The sequence below is a fragment of the Ananas comosus genome, linkage group 8, assembly GCF_001540865.1.
Source record: "Ananas comosus cultivar F153 linkage group 8, ASM154086v1, whole genome shotgun sequence".
Lineage (NCBI taxonomy): Eukaryota > Viridiplantae > Streptophyta > Magnoliopsida > Poales > Bromeliaceae > Ananas > Ananas comosus.
The window spans coordinates 1,158,159-1,175,957 of NC_033628.1; the positions used below are offsets into that span (position 1 = coordinate 1,158,159).

Consider the following 17,799-nt stretch of genomic DNA (forward strand, 5'->3'; position numbering starts at 1 on the left):
AGGTACCTGGTAAGTTACTAAAGCCCTACGTAGCTACCATTGCCGTGCTAATTTATAGCAACTATTTTTGCAACTGCTTCTGTTTTACCGCATGAAGGATTAATTAAAGCGTATCCTGAATGTAAACTTGTTGACCTTACACAAGCTCATACACTTGAAATGCTGCAAAATTAATTTACGGGCTTTTTTTTTGCATAGTTTTCTGACAAATTTTTATTTTAAAAATAGCCTTATTAAAATTTAATTTGCAAAAATAGTCCTGGGCCTGCCACGTCAGCGCCACGCGGGCGGGACCAGGGCCAATGTGTTAAGTTAGACACGGTGAACCACTCATTTTGTATGCTGAAAAGAGGAATAGGGAATAGAGATATCAATAGGTATGGATATCCGAAATATTATTCGGGTTTGGATTCGGATAATATTTCGGATATCCATACCTATTGATATCTCTATTCCCTATTCCTCTTTTCAGCATACAAAATATACATACTAAGCACGATGAACCATTGAGTGGTTCACCGTGTCTAACTTAACACATTGGCCCTGGCCCCGCCCGCGTGCCGCTGACGTGGCAGGCTCAAGGCCATTTTTGCAAATTGAATTTTGACAGGACTATTTTTAAAATAAAAATTTGTCGGGGGCTAAATGCAAAAAAAGTCCTTAATTTACTGATAGAAAAAATTTGAAACAAAACTGCAGAAGCGCGGAAATAAAGCAAATAACTTTAGCTGCAGTAAGATATACAGTAAAAATTGCGTACATTGATCTGAACGGTAACCATTCATCCGCGTTCATTTGTCCAAGCTTTGTGCGTCACCTTCATAAATTTTCTTCACAATGAAGTTACCTGAAGGCTACAAAGATAATTATTCCAGTACAAGCAGAGATATTCAGAGAAAAGGAGCTACATAAAGCGAGAATATAAAAATTATTCCAGTACAAAAGGATAATATTAATAGAAAAAAAGCGAGAATATAATAACTGAAAAAAATGAGAAATGCGGCAGAGGATTATAAAATGGATGAGGTGTTACACTTGAACAATCAGCATCATTATATCACCAGCCCAGCAGACAAACAATTGCCGATCAGTCTCTCTCTCCCAAATCCTAATCAGCTTACACTTGAAAATTATTCTTTCAGTAAATGGATTGACGTCTGATTTAATGCTTTTCACAGCATGTACCGAACGACTATCACATACCACAACCTCAAAGAATTGATCACCTGCACTACCCCAAAATTATGTGCAAGTTATTTAGCAACTAAGGGCCTACAGACTCTGCTGATACCTTGAAAGGCATCTCATCTCTCAACTTCTCGGAAGGTGCTCCACCAAGATAGCTAAGTTTCCACAGCACCTTCAACTAGACTAGTTCTAGAAATTCAACATCGTTGCCATAAACCAAATGGCTCCTAAAATATAGAAAATTTGATAAGCTCCGTCCTGTTATCGCAGCACAGATACTTTTTCAAATGATCGACCTCCGGAGCTGCCATAACAAGAAAAGGGAGGAGGAAGTTGAGTTAATCTAAGTCATAAAAACAGGGAAAATTTCAAACTTCAATAGTGTGATAGTTGAGAAATTCAACTTGAATTCCAGGCGGATGTTTAGGAACCGCGAGTGCTCTTCCCTTTGGGAGATAGTGACCGAACCTTCTACAATCTGACCTTCTTCCAGCTGTATAGGATCGAACATGTAGACGAGCGTCTGAAAGAAAGTTTCATTAATCATTAATATAGATGCAGATGACGCGTCTACCACATTCCGAGCACATGAAAGGCTTTGACTACCTGTTGCCAGTGTGTAGGGGCATCTTCTGGTGCAGTAGAGAGTATAACGGCTTCCTCAGATTTTGGTCTTTTTCTCAAATGGCCAGAGCTATGTGGGTGTTGGTCTTGCGACAGGCTTCCAGATGTAAGTTGATTGTAGTAGTAGTTGAGAACAGGCAGCTCAGGGCCATTAAACTCAACATCAAACCAAAAGGCAAACCCATGCAGAGGAGCTTAAGAGAAGACAGGAAAAGGGAGGTGATCTCTCGGTAAATTAGCAAAACGCAAACTCATTCATCATCAAGGTCCCATTCATACCAAATAAATGTAGAAGCAACAAAAGCATGTCATAATTATGATGTAAGTGGCACCTCCAATAATTTTTCCTCTTAAACATGAGTTCACATAGACTGTTTACACATGCATTGAATACAGCAATATACCAGCCTTTGTAACCCAAAATATCCGAAAGCATTCTCAAGCCTCGGAAAGCACTTTTCAATATTTTGGGCTTTCCAAAGCATAAAAGCGGTGCTTTTAGCAACGAGTCCCAAACTAGCTCTTTAGCTAATCAAGTCATAGTTCTACATTGACAATGATAATTCATCGAGTATGACATTGGCTGCTCATATAGTGCGAAAGTACAACAGCAACCACGCCTCAATTTTTTGAGACCTTTATCTCATGTACAAGACATAAGTCATGGGAAATCAACGTACTCTAATCTAAGAAAGCCATCTTTTTCACTACTACAAGGCATATGGCCTTCTATGTTTCTATAAGAAAAGGAACTAAAAGAAGCTGCAGATGATTGTGAAAATGAAAACAGGAATCAGGAAAAGTACATTTTACCTTGCAGCATTGATGAAAACTCATACTTTGCTGTGATGGTTTTAAGCTCTTGAACTCTTACCGTATAGCAATCCACTTCTGTAACCTGCTCTCCAAGTTTACATAAACAGTTAATAGTTGGAGGAAACTTGGTGGAGAAAGTATTCTTCCAAGCAAGGTACTTGGTGTTGTAGCACCAGAGCATGCACTCACACAATGCTGACTAATTTTAGGCTTTTATAATGATAAGGGGTAATAATAAGAAAATGAGGCTTTGAAGTTATCAAAAATGCTATCACCAGTACAAGGAATAGACTAGCCAAACTCATGTTTTAACATATCGCAGGCTAAAGAAGAAAAAATTAGTACAAAAAGTAGTCAAAAGATTGAACTTACCAACGATGGCCATGTCAAAACATTTTCTCCTTTAATTGTCTCAACGGAAGGTTCCTCGAATGCAGTTAGTTTTGCAAAAGGAATCAAAGCAGACACTGCATTGTGAATGACATTAGGATTGATGAATCTGAAGCAATTGCATTTCCATTTTCCATTTTCCATTTCTATGTAGTATTGTCCATGAAGCATGATATAGAAGACATATTGCAGTAGTGCTGAACCAGCCTCAATTGGTCATGCAAAAAAATTTTATTATGGACAGGAGAAAAGTTCTACTCAAAATTAACAGTGAACTTACTTTTAATTCCATAAACATTATGCCAGAAGTCAATGCTCTGATGATACCGTTCAGAATTGGTAACAGGTGCCATGTAAAGCTGCGATAGAGAAAAAGATTGACTGCTTCCGGTTGCTTATCCGAAAATGAAGACTAGAGAGTTGTTCTTGCTTCCAACTTTATCAAGTACAACGAAGTGTTAGTCAAGCAGAGTTGGTTAAATTTTCTTGACGGATTCTTTTCCTTTTTCTTTTGATAAAAGGAAGGAGATCATCTTTCAGAAAGGTTGCAAAAAAATCAACTCAAGGTCCACCGCATACTTGCACGTCTGGGACTGAATAAACTTCCCTCAGCTAATAAACTAAAAGAAAATAAATAGCATAATGCATCAGTATTACCGAGGCATGAGATGGAAGAATAAGTCCTCCTGGTTTGAGCCATTTATCCCTGGCAAAAATTACACTCTCCAGCATACTCTACAGTCAAGCAATAAATTCATAAGATTCTTAGATTCTCAGAAGAAAATAAGTAATTCTCAGGAAGCGACATGTGCTCATCTAATTTGATCTTTAATAATATGCTTGAATCAGATATACCTCATATACGAGCATGTAGCCCATCCATTCAGATATTATGACATCAACCGTCTCTTCAATCTCGACATCCTGAATTTAGGATTTTTGAAGTACTCAGACATAAGATTGCATAGGATTTTTTGAAGTACCCATAAGAAATATCACATATTTCTGTGAGTAGTCTTGTTCGTAGCCTAATTCTTCAGGATGAACCACGAATGTTATGACTGCCACTAAGACAAGAAAAGAGAAAAAGATGGTGACAAACTCTCAGACCTTTTTTTTTCTGGCTGGTAATGTATGTTAAACTCTTCCCAAAAGTTGTGGATCTCAAAAAAAAATTTAAAAAAATCACTATGCATCAAAGATGCGCAAATGGATGTTTGTACAAAGCTATGTGTTTCACCAATTTTAGACAGATAAATTGCCCCTACCAATAACTAATCCTAATCCAAGCATCTGACAGCAATTATAGATCAAGCCTAGTATACTGGAGACTCATAATTATCATATTATAACAAGGTAGTGTTAAACCAAATGGTCCATCTGACATTCAAAATTGTTGGTCATTATTATGTGAGCCATTTTTATTTCTTGGTATAAGCGGTGTTTCCTCCAATAAACTCCACTTTCCGGTGCCCACTCCCAACTCTTCTTCTTGCTGTTCCTTTGATGTCCGTCCTATAACTTATTAAAATCTTGTCAACTATCCACATATCCCAGATGAGTACAATGGATTGTGCAAAACATTTCATTTCCCGCCTATCCTTGGCACTGAGTGCATCTCTCCATCCAACCTATTCATCCAACTAGACGATGCCAAAGGTAATAGCGCCTCCTCCTCTCGAAAACTAAATCAACCACTATTCTTTTCCACTCTCAACTTGGCTGACATTTTTCCTATATTAGTTTGGTAAGAACCAAGCTATGGCCTATCTATTTCATTCTTTTGTTGTTCCCACATTAGGAAATTATAGTTTGTAAGGAAAGAGAGAATCTTTGACAAATGGATCTTGCCTACATTTATGAAATTTTGGAGGGCAGACAACTGTGACAACTTAGAATGTCTTTATATTGATGATTCTGAATGGGTCATTATGGTCCAGAAACAATGACAGAAAAATGGAATGAGAAAAATAGCCATCTTCACTTTGTATGCTAATTATCGCCAACGAAATTAATAGTGAGGAAAAGCTCAAGTTGGGAGAATTATCTATACATGCTTTACTTTTAGAAACTCTTGAACACGACAATCTCCTTTTGAAAGGCTAGTCATGACTACTTATAATTCTAACAGAGGGCTTCTCGAATTTACAACTTAAGCGGTTCAGTCCGGGTAAAAGATAAAGGACAGGTAAATAAGATTAGGGCAAGGAAACAATAAATAAAGCAAAAAAAGAGAAGAGTAAAAAGTAAATAATCTCAAATGATAAGCTCTTACTAGGAAACAGGAGTAACAAACCTCAATTCGTCCATGCAAAACAATAACCTTGTCGGATAAATTATTATCTTCGACAACTTGCTTAGCCTGAACATATCAAACATACAAATTGATAAAAGCAGTTCATTATCAACATACAAACTGATAAAAGCAGTCGATAAACAACATCAATTTGACACAAATGTACACATGCGCGCGCTTGTGCACACACACCAGGATGATAGAAAAAAATGCTAAACAATTCTATTAACAAGGAATTTGCAATGCTAATCTGTAAAACCATGTCCAAAACATGCAGGAGAAAGCACCAAAAATAACTGGAATATCACATATATCTGGTTAGCTCCATATAGATAGTTGATTGACGGTTGATTGGTAATGATATCACACATTTGTAAAGCAGACATATTGTAGACAGAAAAAGAATTATAGTGTTATCTTGAAGCAACAGATTTATGTCCAGGAAAGCACCTTAAAAAATTTAATTTCCAACACTGAGAATGGAGAGCGAATTTATATTTGATGATGCACTTATGGATTCCGCTGTATAGAGAACAGCAATGTTGGTTATGAGAAGACCATAGAATGGTTATTGTCTAGTAAATCAAATCACCCATTGGCCAGAAAGGCATAAAGTAGAATTTGGAAAAGTAACACTGTAACCAGAAACAGTATTTGCCCAACATATGCATAACTTTCTTGTTCAGAATTTTGGATAGAGCAGTCGGGCATATGAATAAGCAGAGCAAAAGAAAAGGTACCTGATTTGCAATAAGACTCGCATCTACTGCATATACCTGACAACACGTCAAGCAGGTTTTGTTAAAAGAGGAAAGAAGACAAAAAAGAAATTAAACATAAAACTTGCTTATGTAACATAAATGGGCAGAAACCTATAGAACTAAAAAAGCAAATAACGTTGATAACAGAGGGAACTATAATGTTTTAGCAGAGTGGCAATTACCCGCCTAGCACCAGCACGAGCACAAAATATAGAAAGTACTCCAGTGCCACATCCAACATCTATTACAACCTGCAAGAATTATTGACAAGAGAAACAGCTAATCAAATTGTGAATATCCATGAGAAGTACAAACACAATAAAATCCTACTTGCTAGAACACATGTACCTTGTCAGTGATGAACTTTTGATGTTGCATGATGGCAGATCGGTAGCTTTCAGTTCGTACACGATCCTGCGATGTATGACTTTATGATTAGCAACAGCTTGGTCCTATGAGAATTTGACATTCACATTAAGTAAAAATAAAAAAGTGGTACTACAAAAGTAGAAAATATATAGTACTTTCTACTTCCACCCATAAAATTAGAGAAAAATAGTCATTGTAATTTCAATCAACCTCATATAATCACAGAAAGCAGCTTGAGAGAGCATAAGCATGGACTAAAACAGGTTAGTGGTGAACCTTTTATTCTATCGTATAAGTGATAGGTCGGTTTGGGGAAATTTTGGATTAGTATAAAATATATTGCAAAACCAAGTTTCTCAACTCCATGACACCTTCCACCTTACTATTTCACTTGTGTTATTGTGAGAAATTGGATAAAAAAGAGACAATCTACAACTATGAATGAGATCTGATTATCTCAATCCTACTAGTTCCAAGTCAATCTCGTTGAGAAATCAATACAAGCAGATACCAAGACCAAAATACTAGTAGATAGACAAACTATAACAGTTGTGAAACCTCTCTGTCCCAACACAAGGGAAAAGAATCTATTTACTGGTAAAAGTTAAGTGCATGGGATATGATAACTATTGATAAGTAGCACCGAGTGGTTTTCCTCGCTCAGCAAATTTAACCAGCATGTGATAGATTTTAAAATAAATATCCAATTGGGAGTAAACAAACAAAATGATCCAATTTTCGACAATGACTTTTGCAAAATTATAGTTGTAATAGCATGCTGTAACACTAATTCATTTAAGCAGCAACTAATCGGACAAAGGAGTTTTGGATGGCATCCACATGGAACTTATTACGTGCTTATGTGACTTCGTGTTAAATATATTTCTAGGCTTATTTCCTATCAGATTGATCCCTTGGATAATATGGTATTAGAGCTAGTTCTAAACTCCATTCCATGCGGTCGTGGATTCGACCCCCCACTTTGAACATTTAACAGTTTAAGTTCCCGCATTATTCTAATGTGTTAAATCCCCATCTCCTACCTCACATGTTACCAACTTTCCCATTTTTGACAATTTATGATTTGATTCTGTAGCAACTTTAGCAACTCCCAAATCATTTACAGAAAATTTTATCAATTATTCAGCCATGCCTTGACCATTAGCTCTTCTTATGCATGCCACCGTAATCAATATATATATATTAGCTCTTCTTATGCATGCCACCGTAATCAATATATATATATATATATATATATATATATATATATATATATATATATTCGTCGAGCATCAGTGAGCAACGACACAAAATTTATTTCCAATATCAATTGTTAAATTGCTAAATGACTCACATCAGCATTAATTTAAAGAGATTTATATCACAGTTTCTGGAGCACCTGAAACTGTAATTAAAGATTTTGATATTGACCAATATCTTCATTGAATTTGGTCACTATTCACGTACTGAATTTGACCGTGTTTAATGAATTCGATTTGGCACTAGTAAATGCCTCTGTTAGCATCACTTCCCAATTCTAAAGCACTATTTACACAAACACGCGGTGAACAGGTCATTAATTTTCGCATACACCTCATAGCACTCCAAGAGAGAACTAAATCAAGAAAACAAAGATTCGAAGCCACGAACAACGAATCAAAAAAATTCCACTACCTCATAGCAAAACCCGCACAAATGCGCGATGAGATCTAATCCGCCGCTAGAGATTAATCAAGAACGCAAGAACCGAGAGGAGGGCGAAGAGGAGACGATGCAGTACCTTAAGCATCTCCTCGTGCACCTCCAAATTCGCGTAGGCGTTAAAGTAGGAGACGTCGTAAGCCGTCAACGGCGGAGCCGAGGGCGGATCACGCCCCGCGGCCGCCGCCGCCGCCGCGGCGCCGCCGTCTCCGCCGGAGCCCCTCAGCCGCCGCCGCCGCCGCTGCTGGGCACCAATACCCGCCCCACCGAGTACCATTGCGAAGAGATCGAAGGTCCTCAGAGAGAGCGAGAGAGAGAGCGAGGTTTTGGAGTGAGAGGAAACGTTTTAGAGAGAGAGAGAGAGAGAGAGAGAGAAGGGTTTTGGAGTGAGAGGAAAGGGTTTAGAGAGAGAGAGAGAGAGAGAGAGAGAGAGAGGAGACCTTTTAATTTCGAACAAAAGAACGAGGGCGAAAGGGAGAGGTTTTAGTTCGCGAATGGAGGAGTCAGGAGTACGGGGGATTCCTCGTCTTTCCTTTTTTTTTTCTTTTTTTTTTTTCCGCTCCGATTCGGTGGGAGGGTGGTGACTTGGCCGAAAGCCGAAGGTGCGACGTCATATGTCGTCCGTAGACCTGGTCTACCACGTCGGATGGACCCGACCCGACCAAAAACTAAGAGAGGATATTTCTCTAAACATAATGGAAAAAAGAAAAGAAATCAACATTTTTAAAAAAGAATAATAAATGATAAGAGTGGGAGGAGAGTGCAAAGATAGAGTCCTGTAGCGTGCAAGAAATCGCGTGGAAGGACGAGGAGCCCGGTAACGTATGGTGTGCGTGAGATATCAAATATGTTAAAGTAGAGAACTGAAGTGAAAGGAGAGTGTAATATTATAGTCTCACATGATACATAAGAGAGCATAGCGTTCAACATGTGGACGCAGAAAGTGACGTGCGCTAGCGATGTGGATGGTGTGATATGATAGAAAATATAAAGTGTGATTTTTCATATTTGAGAAATTAAGCCAAATATGTACTGTCTATAGTAAAAATAAAAATGTCAAATTNGGAGCCCCTCAGCCGCCGCCGCCGCCCCTGCTGGGCACCAATACCCGCTCCAGCGAGTACCATTGCGAAGAGATCGAAGGTCCTCAGAGAGAGTGAGAGAGAGAGAGAGAGGTTTTGGGGTGAGAGGAAACGGTTTGGCGAGAGAGAGAGAGAGAGAGAGAGAGAGAGAGAGAGAGAGAGAGAAGGGTTTTGGAGTGAGAGGAAAGGGTTTAGAGAGAGAGAGAGAGAGAGAGAGAGAGAGGAGACCTTTTATTTTTCGAATAAAAGAACGAGGGCGAAAGGGAGAGGTTTTAGTTCGCGAATGGGGGAGGCAGGAGTGCGGGGGATTCCTCGTCTTTCTTTTCTTTCTTTTTCTTTTTTTTCTTTTTTTTTTTTTTTTCATTTTGGGTTTCGCTCCGATTCGTTGGGAGGGTGGTGACGTGGCCGAAACCCGGTTTCGATCGCAGCAAAGCCGATGGCGTGACGTCATATGTCGTCCGTAGACCTGGTCTACCACGTTGGATAGACCCGACCCGACCAAAAACTAAGCGGGGATATTTCTCTAAACATAATGAAAAAGAAAAGAAATCAGCATTTATATTATTTTTTGGGAAAACTTCAAAACCCCCTGTGGTTTCATAGTTTCTCACTATCCCCCCCTGTGGTTTAAAGTGTATCAATTTACCCCCATGTGGTTTTGTTTTTATTTTTTCGGTAGCTTTTTCGTTAATATTTCGTTAAATTATATATAAAAAACTTCAGATACCCGATTTATCAAATATTCACTTTAGTACCCTTTAATTTTAACTTTATTACTGATTTGAGAAAAAAAAAATAATGAAATTGATAAGAAAAAAAGAAAAATAAAATCACAGGGGGGCAAAGTGAGAAACTACGAAACCACAAGGGGGATTTTTGAAGTTTTTTCTTTTTTTAAAAAAAAGAATAATAAATGATAAGAGTGGGAGGAGCGTGCAAAGATAGAGTCCTGCAGCGTGCAAGAAATCGCGTGGAAGGACGAGGAGCCCAGTAACGTATGGTGTGCATGAGATATCAAATATGTTAAAGTAGAGAATAGAAGCGAAATGAGAGTGTAATATTACAGTCTCACATGATACATAAGAGAGCATAGCGTCCAACATGTGGACTCAGAGAGTGACGTGCACTAGCAATATGGATAGTGTGATATTATAGAAAATATAAAGAGCAATTTTTCATATTTGAAAAATTAAGCCAAATATGCACGGCTATAGTAAAAATAAAAACGTCAAATTTTAATATCTATTTTTGGTTCTTAAAACATAAATTTTTTCTAACCTTTTACAAGTCAGAAATCAATCAATTTAATCATAGAAAATGGTTAATAGAAAAATAGAAGTAAAATCACGACCAAAAAAGAGCTTTTCATTTGAAACGACAGCGCGAATTGGTGCCGGCCCGGTCTATCAAAAGCTTAGATCCTGGTCACTATGGCCCATCTGAGCCCAAAGAAGGCCCAATATTGGCCCAGTTCATACTAAGAATTGAGAGAAAATTAATTTGGGCCGGCCCATCAGGGGCTGATTTCTAACACTAAATTATTTACTGCTTGGTTTAATATCTACATTATTTTACGAGTATGCAAATGTAGTCCCAGTTTGCGCCCATTTGGTATTGAGACTCATCTAACAATATTAGGTAAAACGAGGTTAAAATAAAAGTATATAGTAGGCTCGTCATAATCGATTCATTACGATATGCAGAAAAGAAATAAGATAGGTTTTTTTTTTTCATTGCAGGTATCGCAATCTGCCCGCAATTCTAAATGCGTAGCCAGAATGCTTTTAGCATTACTATTGCCTCCCTTTTTCTTTTCTGAAATATGTTCGGTTGGTCGTCCCACGCTCAGAGAACATGTGAAATTTGAGCAAGTTGTAATTGGTACTAGAATCTTGTGAACTTAACAATCAGATGCAAACAAATCGGCAGGAGAAGTAATGTAGACACATTTACATTTGATTGAAGCGACGCGGCAAATCATTTTCTCAATTTGCTGTTCTTTGCTCTAGGATGTGATTCTTGAAGGAACAAATATGCGCGGTTTTGACTTCCTTTTGTGCTGTGCAGCAGCATGCAAAACTTCGCCACAATGACTCTGTCGTGATAGAAAGAATCAGTAATAAGTGCTCATTTTTCGGCTGCTTTTCATCGAAAAGTTTAAAGATGCGGATAAGGAGGCCTGATGAACAGATCAATTTTGATAAGGCACAGAAAAAGTAGTGGACTGTTAGGGTTGCTTAATTGAATGCTGCAACTTCTGAATGAAGTAAAACAACAATAAAAGTTGGTCCACATGGATGCCTAGGTGTGAAAGCTTTTTTCTTTTTTATTTTCTTTTAGCTTTCTATCCAAAAGTTGGTCTAAAGTTTTTAGCTCTTGCAGTAAGTGAAATAGCCTATAAACTAAAGCAAGTTTGTGAATGTGTTCCTCATACGTAACTGCTTTGATACTTTAAAAGCGTTAAAAAGTCTCAGTATACTTTGGGGCTCTACTCCTCTGATATTACAAAATGTTAAGATCCTCAGAGCAGTTGTTTTTTTTTCCCCCAAACTAATCCGAAGTTAGGCGTAACCGGTTGCCGACCTGACTAGCTTTATAATGCTGTGCTGACTCAAATCTACGTCGACATGCCGCGTATAAGCTTCAAAAATTTGACAAAGAGAATGGTGGGAGAGGGAGGAGTGAAAGGCTAATGATGTCTCAAACATAATCTCATTTAGTTTTGACACATCATATCTATTTCATTCCACATCAGATGGTCCCCTCTGAATGCAAATCTTGGTAAGTTTACATTACCTAATTCGTCGGCTAAAATGCCTTTTTAAGTACCCCACCATTAAACATTTCTAGGAACAAAGAACATGATAGCCTCAAATAAAGTGACAAAAAAACTTGGTCACCTAACTTTGTCATCTGATTGTCGCCTTCGATCACTCCTTACATCATGTAGTAATCTAGATTAGCTCTTTAGACAGTGGAAGGGGTGGCTTTTGGGGCTCTCATTTTTAATTTTTTTTCCCTTTTTGATCAATACAATAACACTTGCTTTTTATCCTGATGAGCTGATGATGACTCTGCATCACAAATTGCTGAATCACTTTAACCACTTTACTCCTGTGGACACATTCTCCACCTTTAGGTTGCTTCACCTTATATATAAATGAATCCTTGGTGATTGTTTGGAGCAGGGATCATCTAGAGTTAACTCAAAGAGGAGAGAGAAAGGCAAGAGAGGCTTGTAGAGAAAATGAAGAACGCGAGCGACAAACTTGTTATCGGAATTCCTGTGACTTCTATTACATATGCAGCAGAAAATTTGCCAAGTGAATCTGCTTCTGCTTCTGGAACTTCTGGTTCCTTCCTTGATAAAGATTCATGCGGATTCTTCGAGTCCAAACAAAGTAAGAATCACATCTTTCACTCTCCCTCTTTAGTGTATGTCGAATATATAATTCGAACTTAAGGATTTGAATTAACAAGATTCTTTTCTTGGTGCAGACAAGAAGGATTCCTTTGTTGATTGGATGGGCAAACTGAGCAGAAAAACAGACAATTATGTGCATGGCATCCGAGAACACGGTACACATCTTTCCGTCGATAGAACTTTGTACAAAAATGAAAAAACTGCAAAATGAAAAAATGAAAATTCCTCTAATGGTGTATGCGTGCGCTTGGTATTGCAGTGACACTGGGGCCTAAACTCTCGGCAACTGTCAAAGGGAAGTTGAGCTTAGGCGCAAAGATTCTTCAAGCCGGAGGGGTTGAGAGAGTCTTCAGACGAGCCTTTTCTGTCGAGAAAGGAGAAAAACTGTTGAAGGCTTTTCAGTGTTATCTCTCGACCTCAGCTGGTCCTATCGCGGGGATGCTCTTTATTTCGACCGAGAAGATCGCGTTCCATAGCGATAGATCCTTGGCACTAACTTCCCCTAGAGGAGACATCACAAGAGTTCCTTACAAGGTAAAAAAGAAAAGTGTTATGTTTTTGTTTCGAGAGATTTTGATTCAGAAGAAGTGACAAGTGCTATAGCTGACATAATTTTGGTTCTAATTTAGGTTGTGATTCCACTCGGAAGAATAAAAAGAGCGACAGCGAGCCAGAACGCAGACAAGCCAGATGAGAAATATACCCAGATAGTCACGGTGGACGACTTCGAGTTCTGGTTTATGGGTTTTGTTAGCTACGCGCGATCTTTCAAGTACATTCAGCGGGCGATTTCGGAGTTGCAATAGACATTACAATGCCAGGAATTTGGGAGTTTTACAGCAGGAAGTAGATTGCAATATAGAGTTGTAATTAGTAGCAAAAGTACTGCACCTAGCTTTCCTTTTGTCTTAGCAAATTTTGTACACATTTAAGGAAATTGTTTCCTTGGCTATCCTTTTGTATAATTACGTCGCGAACTCATCATGGTCAGAAATGAAAAGATTGAGTTATTAACTTATTACACTGTCATTGTCTTATTCTAAGTGTGAAAATTTTGTGAAATTCCCTTTTTAGAAAAGATTCAGTCCTTTACTTTCCAAGAATCTGAATAGAATTGTGCAAATTTTTTGTTGCATGGTAACCAGGAGAATGAAGCAATTGAATAAGAGCATGACATATAATCCTTATTTTTGTTCCGTTTTCTCCGCTGGTCGATCGATGCCTTAAGGTTAAAAAATTTCAATCCATGCTCCAAAGTAAAAAGCTCTTGAGTACACCGCGAACAATTTTTTCAAACTTATTCCTTTCCCAGCCATTTTGAGATGATAATTATCATGTAAACTGTGGAGGCATCTGATAATTACTCAGTTTTTTGCTAGAATCAATTTTCAGTACAATGATTTATTTTACATCAATGTATGCTTGGAATGTTTGAAGTTAACATCCTTCAAAAGAAACTTGCTGGTCTTAGCGGATAATTCCATAATATTTAGTAATTTAAAGTACGTTGTGCTATAGTGAATAAAAATGGTTTAATTAACTGGTTATAGATAATTGAGCTATAATTTAGTAAATTTGTAAACTTAATTAACTATAAAAGATCAGTTAGAAAACATTGAAAGTTAAAGGGTGTCAACAGAAAAAATAAAATAAAATTTGAGGGTCTCTCCATATATTTTTTTTACTTTTTTTAAATTTATTTTCGGACTAATTTTCATTTAAACAATACCCAGAAAAAAGACATCATCTTGAAGTCGCCATTTCATGCGGTCTTGTTGCCGACTTTGAGGAACTTAAATTTGCCACCGTATATCTTGTGAGGTGAAAATGCATGAGGCCTCACCTGTAGGCAATTAAGAATAACTCCTACAATTTAACTTTTTTTTAAAAAATAGCCCATAACTTTTAATTGTTTTGAACTTTTGATGTGAATAAGGGATGGATCTGCTGGCTATATTTGGTTTTCTATTCATTCTTTGTGTCTATATCACTATCTTAAAAATTAAGCTTCTATACTTTTAAAAAGATTAAATCACTGGTGTTTATAGATTTTCGACTCTTAAATTAAGAAATGTACAGCTAGGATAATAATGGTTTTTAGGATTAAGTGAGTGGTTGATTGAATAATATGATACAATGAATAAAAATGATCAAAGAGATAGATCTAATAGCGAAAAACTTATAAGCACTAAGTGCTTGGTACTTTTCAAAGCACCATACCAGAACTCCATTCTTAATATTAATAGATACTTCTCTTAAATTTTCAAATCACTCAGGAATATTCTACCGCTACGACGGTGTCGAATTTGCTTATAATAAATCTCTTTTTAAATAAATAATGTGCCTGCTTAGTCTGTAATGTAGCTTTAAGTCATACGATAATGCAACGATATCACGGACTCAAGGGGTATTTAAAGAAACATTCACGTGGGATGGGAGCAATAAACTGTGTGGTTTGAACACAAACTGAATTTCCAGAAAATAATATGAAAATATTTTTAAGAACACATAATATGTGTATTCTCAAAAGCTTTATGCTTTGAAATCACAATGAGTCAATATCCCGACATCGCGTTTTCTCTATTCTTAACTTCCATGTAAAAAAAACTTGCCCAAAAACAAAAATTTTGGAGCAGGTTTGCCACTGCTAAATACAACCATATGTTGTAATCTATAGCTCATATTCACTGCTGTGCATGGTTCAGAATCCTCGGACAGTGAAAGGCTATTGAAACCCTGAGATTGCCCGTCGTATGTACTTGAACGATCTCTCGTAGCTAACGAAGCCCATAAACCAGAACTCAAAGTCATCCACAGTAGCTATCTCGATATATTTCTGATCTGGCTTGTTCACATTCTTGCTCGGTGTGGCTCCTTTTATCCTTCCAATTGGAATCAAAACCTACATAAACACAAAACCATGTCAGCTAAAACATTTCACACTTTGTTTGACTCCAATATTCACAGAAAAAAGATTTTACGAAATTTCTCTTTCGCAACTTGATTTTACCTTGTAGGGCACTCTTGCGATGTCTCCTTTAGGCGAAGATAACGCCAAGGATCTATCACTATGGAAGGCGATCTTCTGAGTCGAAATAAAAAGCATCCCTGCTATAGGGCCAGCTGTGGTTGATAGATAACACTGGAAGGCCTTCAACAACTGTTCTCCTTTCTCCACGGAAAATGCTTGTCTGAAGACTCTCTCAATCCCTCCGGCTTGAAGAATCCTTGCCCCCAAACTCAACTTCCCTCTGACAGTTTCTGTGAACTTTGGCCCCAAGGTCACTGCAATGTCCAAAGACATAGAACATTAGAGAAACTCTGTACATTATTTACTAGTAGAAGTTTTGTAGATAAGTTCTATCAGAGGAGATGTGTACCGTGTTCTCGGATGCCTTGCACATAATTGTCTGTTTTCTTGCTCAATTTTGTCATCCGACGAAAAAAGGAATCCTTCTTATCTGCAACACAATGATCTTGTTAAGATACATCTTACTTACACTTGTACTAGAGAAAGAGAAAGAAATGGTTATTACTATGTTTGGAATCAAAAGATCCACATGGATTGGCATCAAGAAATGAACTGCCTGGTTCAGAAGCAGAAGCTGATTCACTTGGCGTTTTTTCGGCCGCATATGTGATAGAATTCACAGGAATTCCAATGACAAGTTCTTGGCTCAAGCTCTTCATTTTCTCCGCAGCTTCTCTTGCCTTTCTCTCCTCTCTTTGAGTAATCTCTCTCTCTCTCTCTCTTGTAGATGACCCCTGCTTCAAACAGCCACTAGGAATTCCCTATATAAGGTGAAACAACCTAGAGGTGGAGAATGTGTCCACAGGAATAAAGCGCTTCACTGATTCAGCACATTGTGATGCATAATCATCGTCAGCTCATCAGGATAAAAAGCAAGTGTTATTATATTGACCCATGAAGGAAAAAGAGAGAAAAGGGCCCCAATGCTTTTGTGCGATCCAATTTCACAATTTCTTGTGATCCTTGGTTCCTCCATGATGCAGGGAATGATCAAAGGCGACAACGAATCAACAATTAATAAAGTTGGTTGAACAGTATATCACTACTTTATTAGGGACATACCATGTGCCTGTGGGCACGTAAAAAGTGCTTTTCAGCCAAATAAGATAATGCTATCTCACAAAGATTTGCATTTAAAAAGGACCAAATTTGGGCTGTGAGGTCTATGGCTAATGTGGAATGAGATGGAACTGATGTGTCAGCTACCTACTTTTCTTTGAGGTTAATTTGAGGCATTATTAGTAGTAATCCCTGTTTCTCAACTATTTGTTATATGTTTTTGAAGCTCCAAGCTGTATATGGGATACAACCGAGTAAGCAATGCATCAGACAAAGCATTAGGGTCAGAAAAGTCGTTGTACATAACCGCATTTTGTGGCATCAGTGAAAGCATTTTTGAGCTGGAAACATTAGTTAGCTTTTCTTTTTCCTGTTTGAAATAGTTACAAAAAGCATAAGTGGCTTTAAACAGTGCAAAATAAAAAGAACTTGAGGTTTAACGTTGGTCAGTCGATTATTTGCATTTTGCAACATGTAGTTGACCCCTTCCTGCAAGTGTTCATTTCTTATTAGGAGTAAGCAAAAAAATAAAAAATAAAAAAAATACGAAAACCAATTTTTTTTCTGGAAAAAAAAAAATAGTTGTAAAAGACAAGAAGGGTTAGAGAAGGAGAACTAAAATTTCAGGCTTCACCACCTACAATGGTCTGGTTTTTCTGCTGCTCTATTCAGAGTGGCAAGTTATTTGGCAAAAAAAAAAAAGAAGAAAAACCTGAGACTTTTAATCTCCAAGGAAGATTATATTAGATTATCGGCCCTAAAACTGAACCTCAAAATCAGCCCGTTTCTCCTACTGTAGCAGGAAGTTATTAGAAAATTTTTAATATTTTTCTTCCTGGTCCTTTAAACAGCACTACTTAAATAATACTTCTGCAAAATATCAAATCACGAAAGAGAGACATTTGTTTGATAATATAAAATTTGCAACTCCCTCGATGTGTAGTACCGTTTTATTAGTTAATGAGTAGAGATGCCATCCCAAAATGACTGGAGCATATAATAAACCCTTCACCACCATATAAACATAACAATGCTTAATAATTTCTCTCATTTACTCC

General features: G+C 37.5%; 3 protein-coding genes across 6 annotated transcripts; 1 reads left to right on the plus strand and 2 right to left on the minus strand.

The window, feature by feature from the left end:
* LOC109714704 (probable protein arginine N-methyltransferase 6) lies at nt 690–8,691 on the minus strand. 4 transcript variants are annotated; one of them, XR_002217420.1, is made up of 14 exons: nt 8,225–8,691; nt 6,424–6,489; nt 6,258–6,326; nt 6,055–6,090; nt 5,294–5,380; nt 3,874–3,942; nt 3,676–3,753; nt 3,299–3,377; nt 3,001–3,095; nt 2,626–2,710; nt 1,795–2,006; nt 1,593–1,711; nt 1,034–1,492; nt 690–847 (listed from the first exon to the last, which is right to left on the minus strand). XR_002217420.1 is itself a non-coding variant. In XM_020239396.1 (13 exons), exons 1-13 carry the CDS (start codon nt 8,420–8,422, stop codon nt 1,450–1,452), a joined length of 1,236 nt encoding a protein of 411 aa, XP_020094985.1. In that variant the 5' UTR covers nt 8,423–8,691; the 3' UTR covers nt 929–1,449. The 4 variants fall into 4 exon arrangements, 3 of the variants coding, with proteins under 3 accessions (XP_020094985.1, XP_020094986.1, XP_020094987.1); XM_020239396.1 differs by lacking the exon at nt 690–847 and having other exon boundaries at nt 929–1,492; XM_020239397.1 differs by lacking the exon at nt 690–847 and having other exon boundaries at nt 929–1,492; nt 5,315–5,380; nt 8,225–8,687.
* LOC109713802 (GEM-like protein 7) lies at nt 12,582–13,680 on the plus strand (the record flags this gene model as incomplete). Its single annotated transcript, XM_020238006.1, is given in 4 exon segments — nt 12,582–12,628; nt 12,726–12,806; nt 12,911–13,185; nt 13,281–13,680. Coding segments are annotated over 4 exon segments (580 nt in total), but the record flags the coding sequence as incomplete, so codon positions are not given.
* On the minus strand, nt 15,103–16,899 carry LOC109713731 (putative GEM-like protein 8). The gene is made up of 4 exons (XM_020237907.1): nt 16,188–16,899; nt 16,032–16,112; nt 15,662–15,936; nt 15,103–15,553 (listed from the first exon to the last, which is right to left on the minus strand). Exons 1-4 carry the CDS (start codon nt 16,339–16,341, stop codon nt 15,377–15,379), a joined length of 687 nt encoding a protein of 228 aa, XP_020093496.1. The 5' UTR covers nt 16,342–16,899; the 3' UTR covers nt 15,103–15,376.

What these genes read in the sequence shown, in the direction of transcription:
- LOC109714704 (XM_020239396.1), bottom strand. Translation starts at nt 8,422, where the DNA reads ATGGTACTCGGTGGGGCGGGTATTGGTGCCCAGCAGCGGCGGCGGCGG. An exon ending in AAAAGTTCATCACTGACAAG is followed by an intron (nt 6,327 to 6,423) that starts GTACATGTGTTC and finishes TAATTCTTGCAG; the next exon opens with GTTGTAATAGATGTTGGATG. An exon ending in TAATGTTTATGGAATTAAAA is followed by an intron (nt 3,096 to 3,298) that starts GTAAGTTCACTG and finishes TTCACAATGCAG; the next exon opens with TGTCTGCTTTGATTCCTTTT.
- LOC109713731 (XM_020237907.1), bottom strand. Translation starts at nt 16,341, where the DNA reads ATGAAGAGCTTGAGCCAAGAACTTGTCATTGGAATTCCTGTGAATTCT. An exon ending in ATCTTTTGATTCCAAACATA is followed by an intron (nt 16,113 to 16,187) that starts GTAATAACCATT and finishes ATTGTGTTGCAG; the next exon opens with ATAAGAAGGATTCCTTTTTT. An exon ending in TCGCAAGAGTGCCCTACAAG is followed by an intron (nt 15,554 to 15,661) that starts GTAAAATCAAGT and finishes GTGTTTATGTAG; the next exon opens with GTTTTGATTCCAATTGGAAG.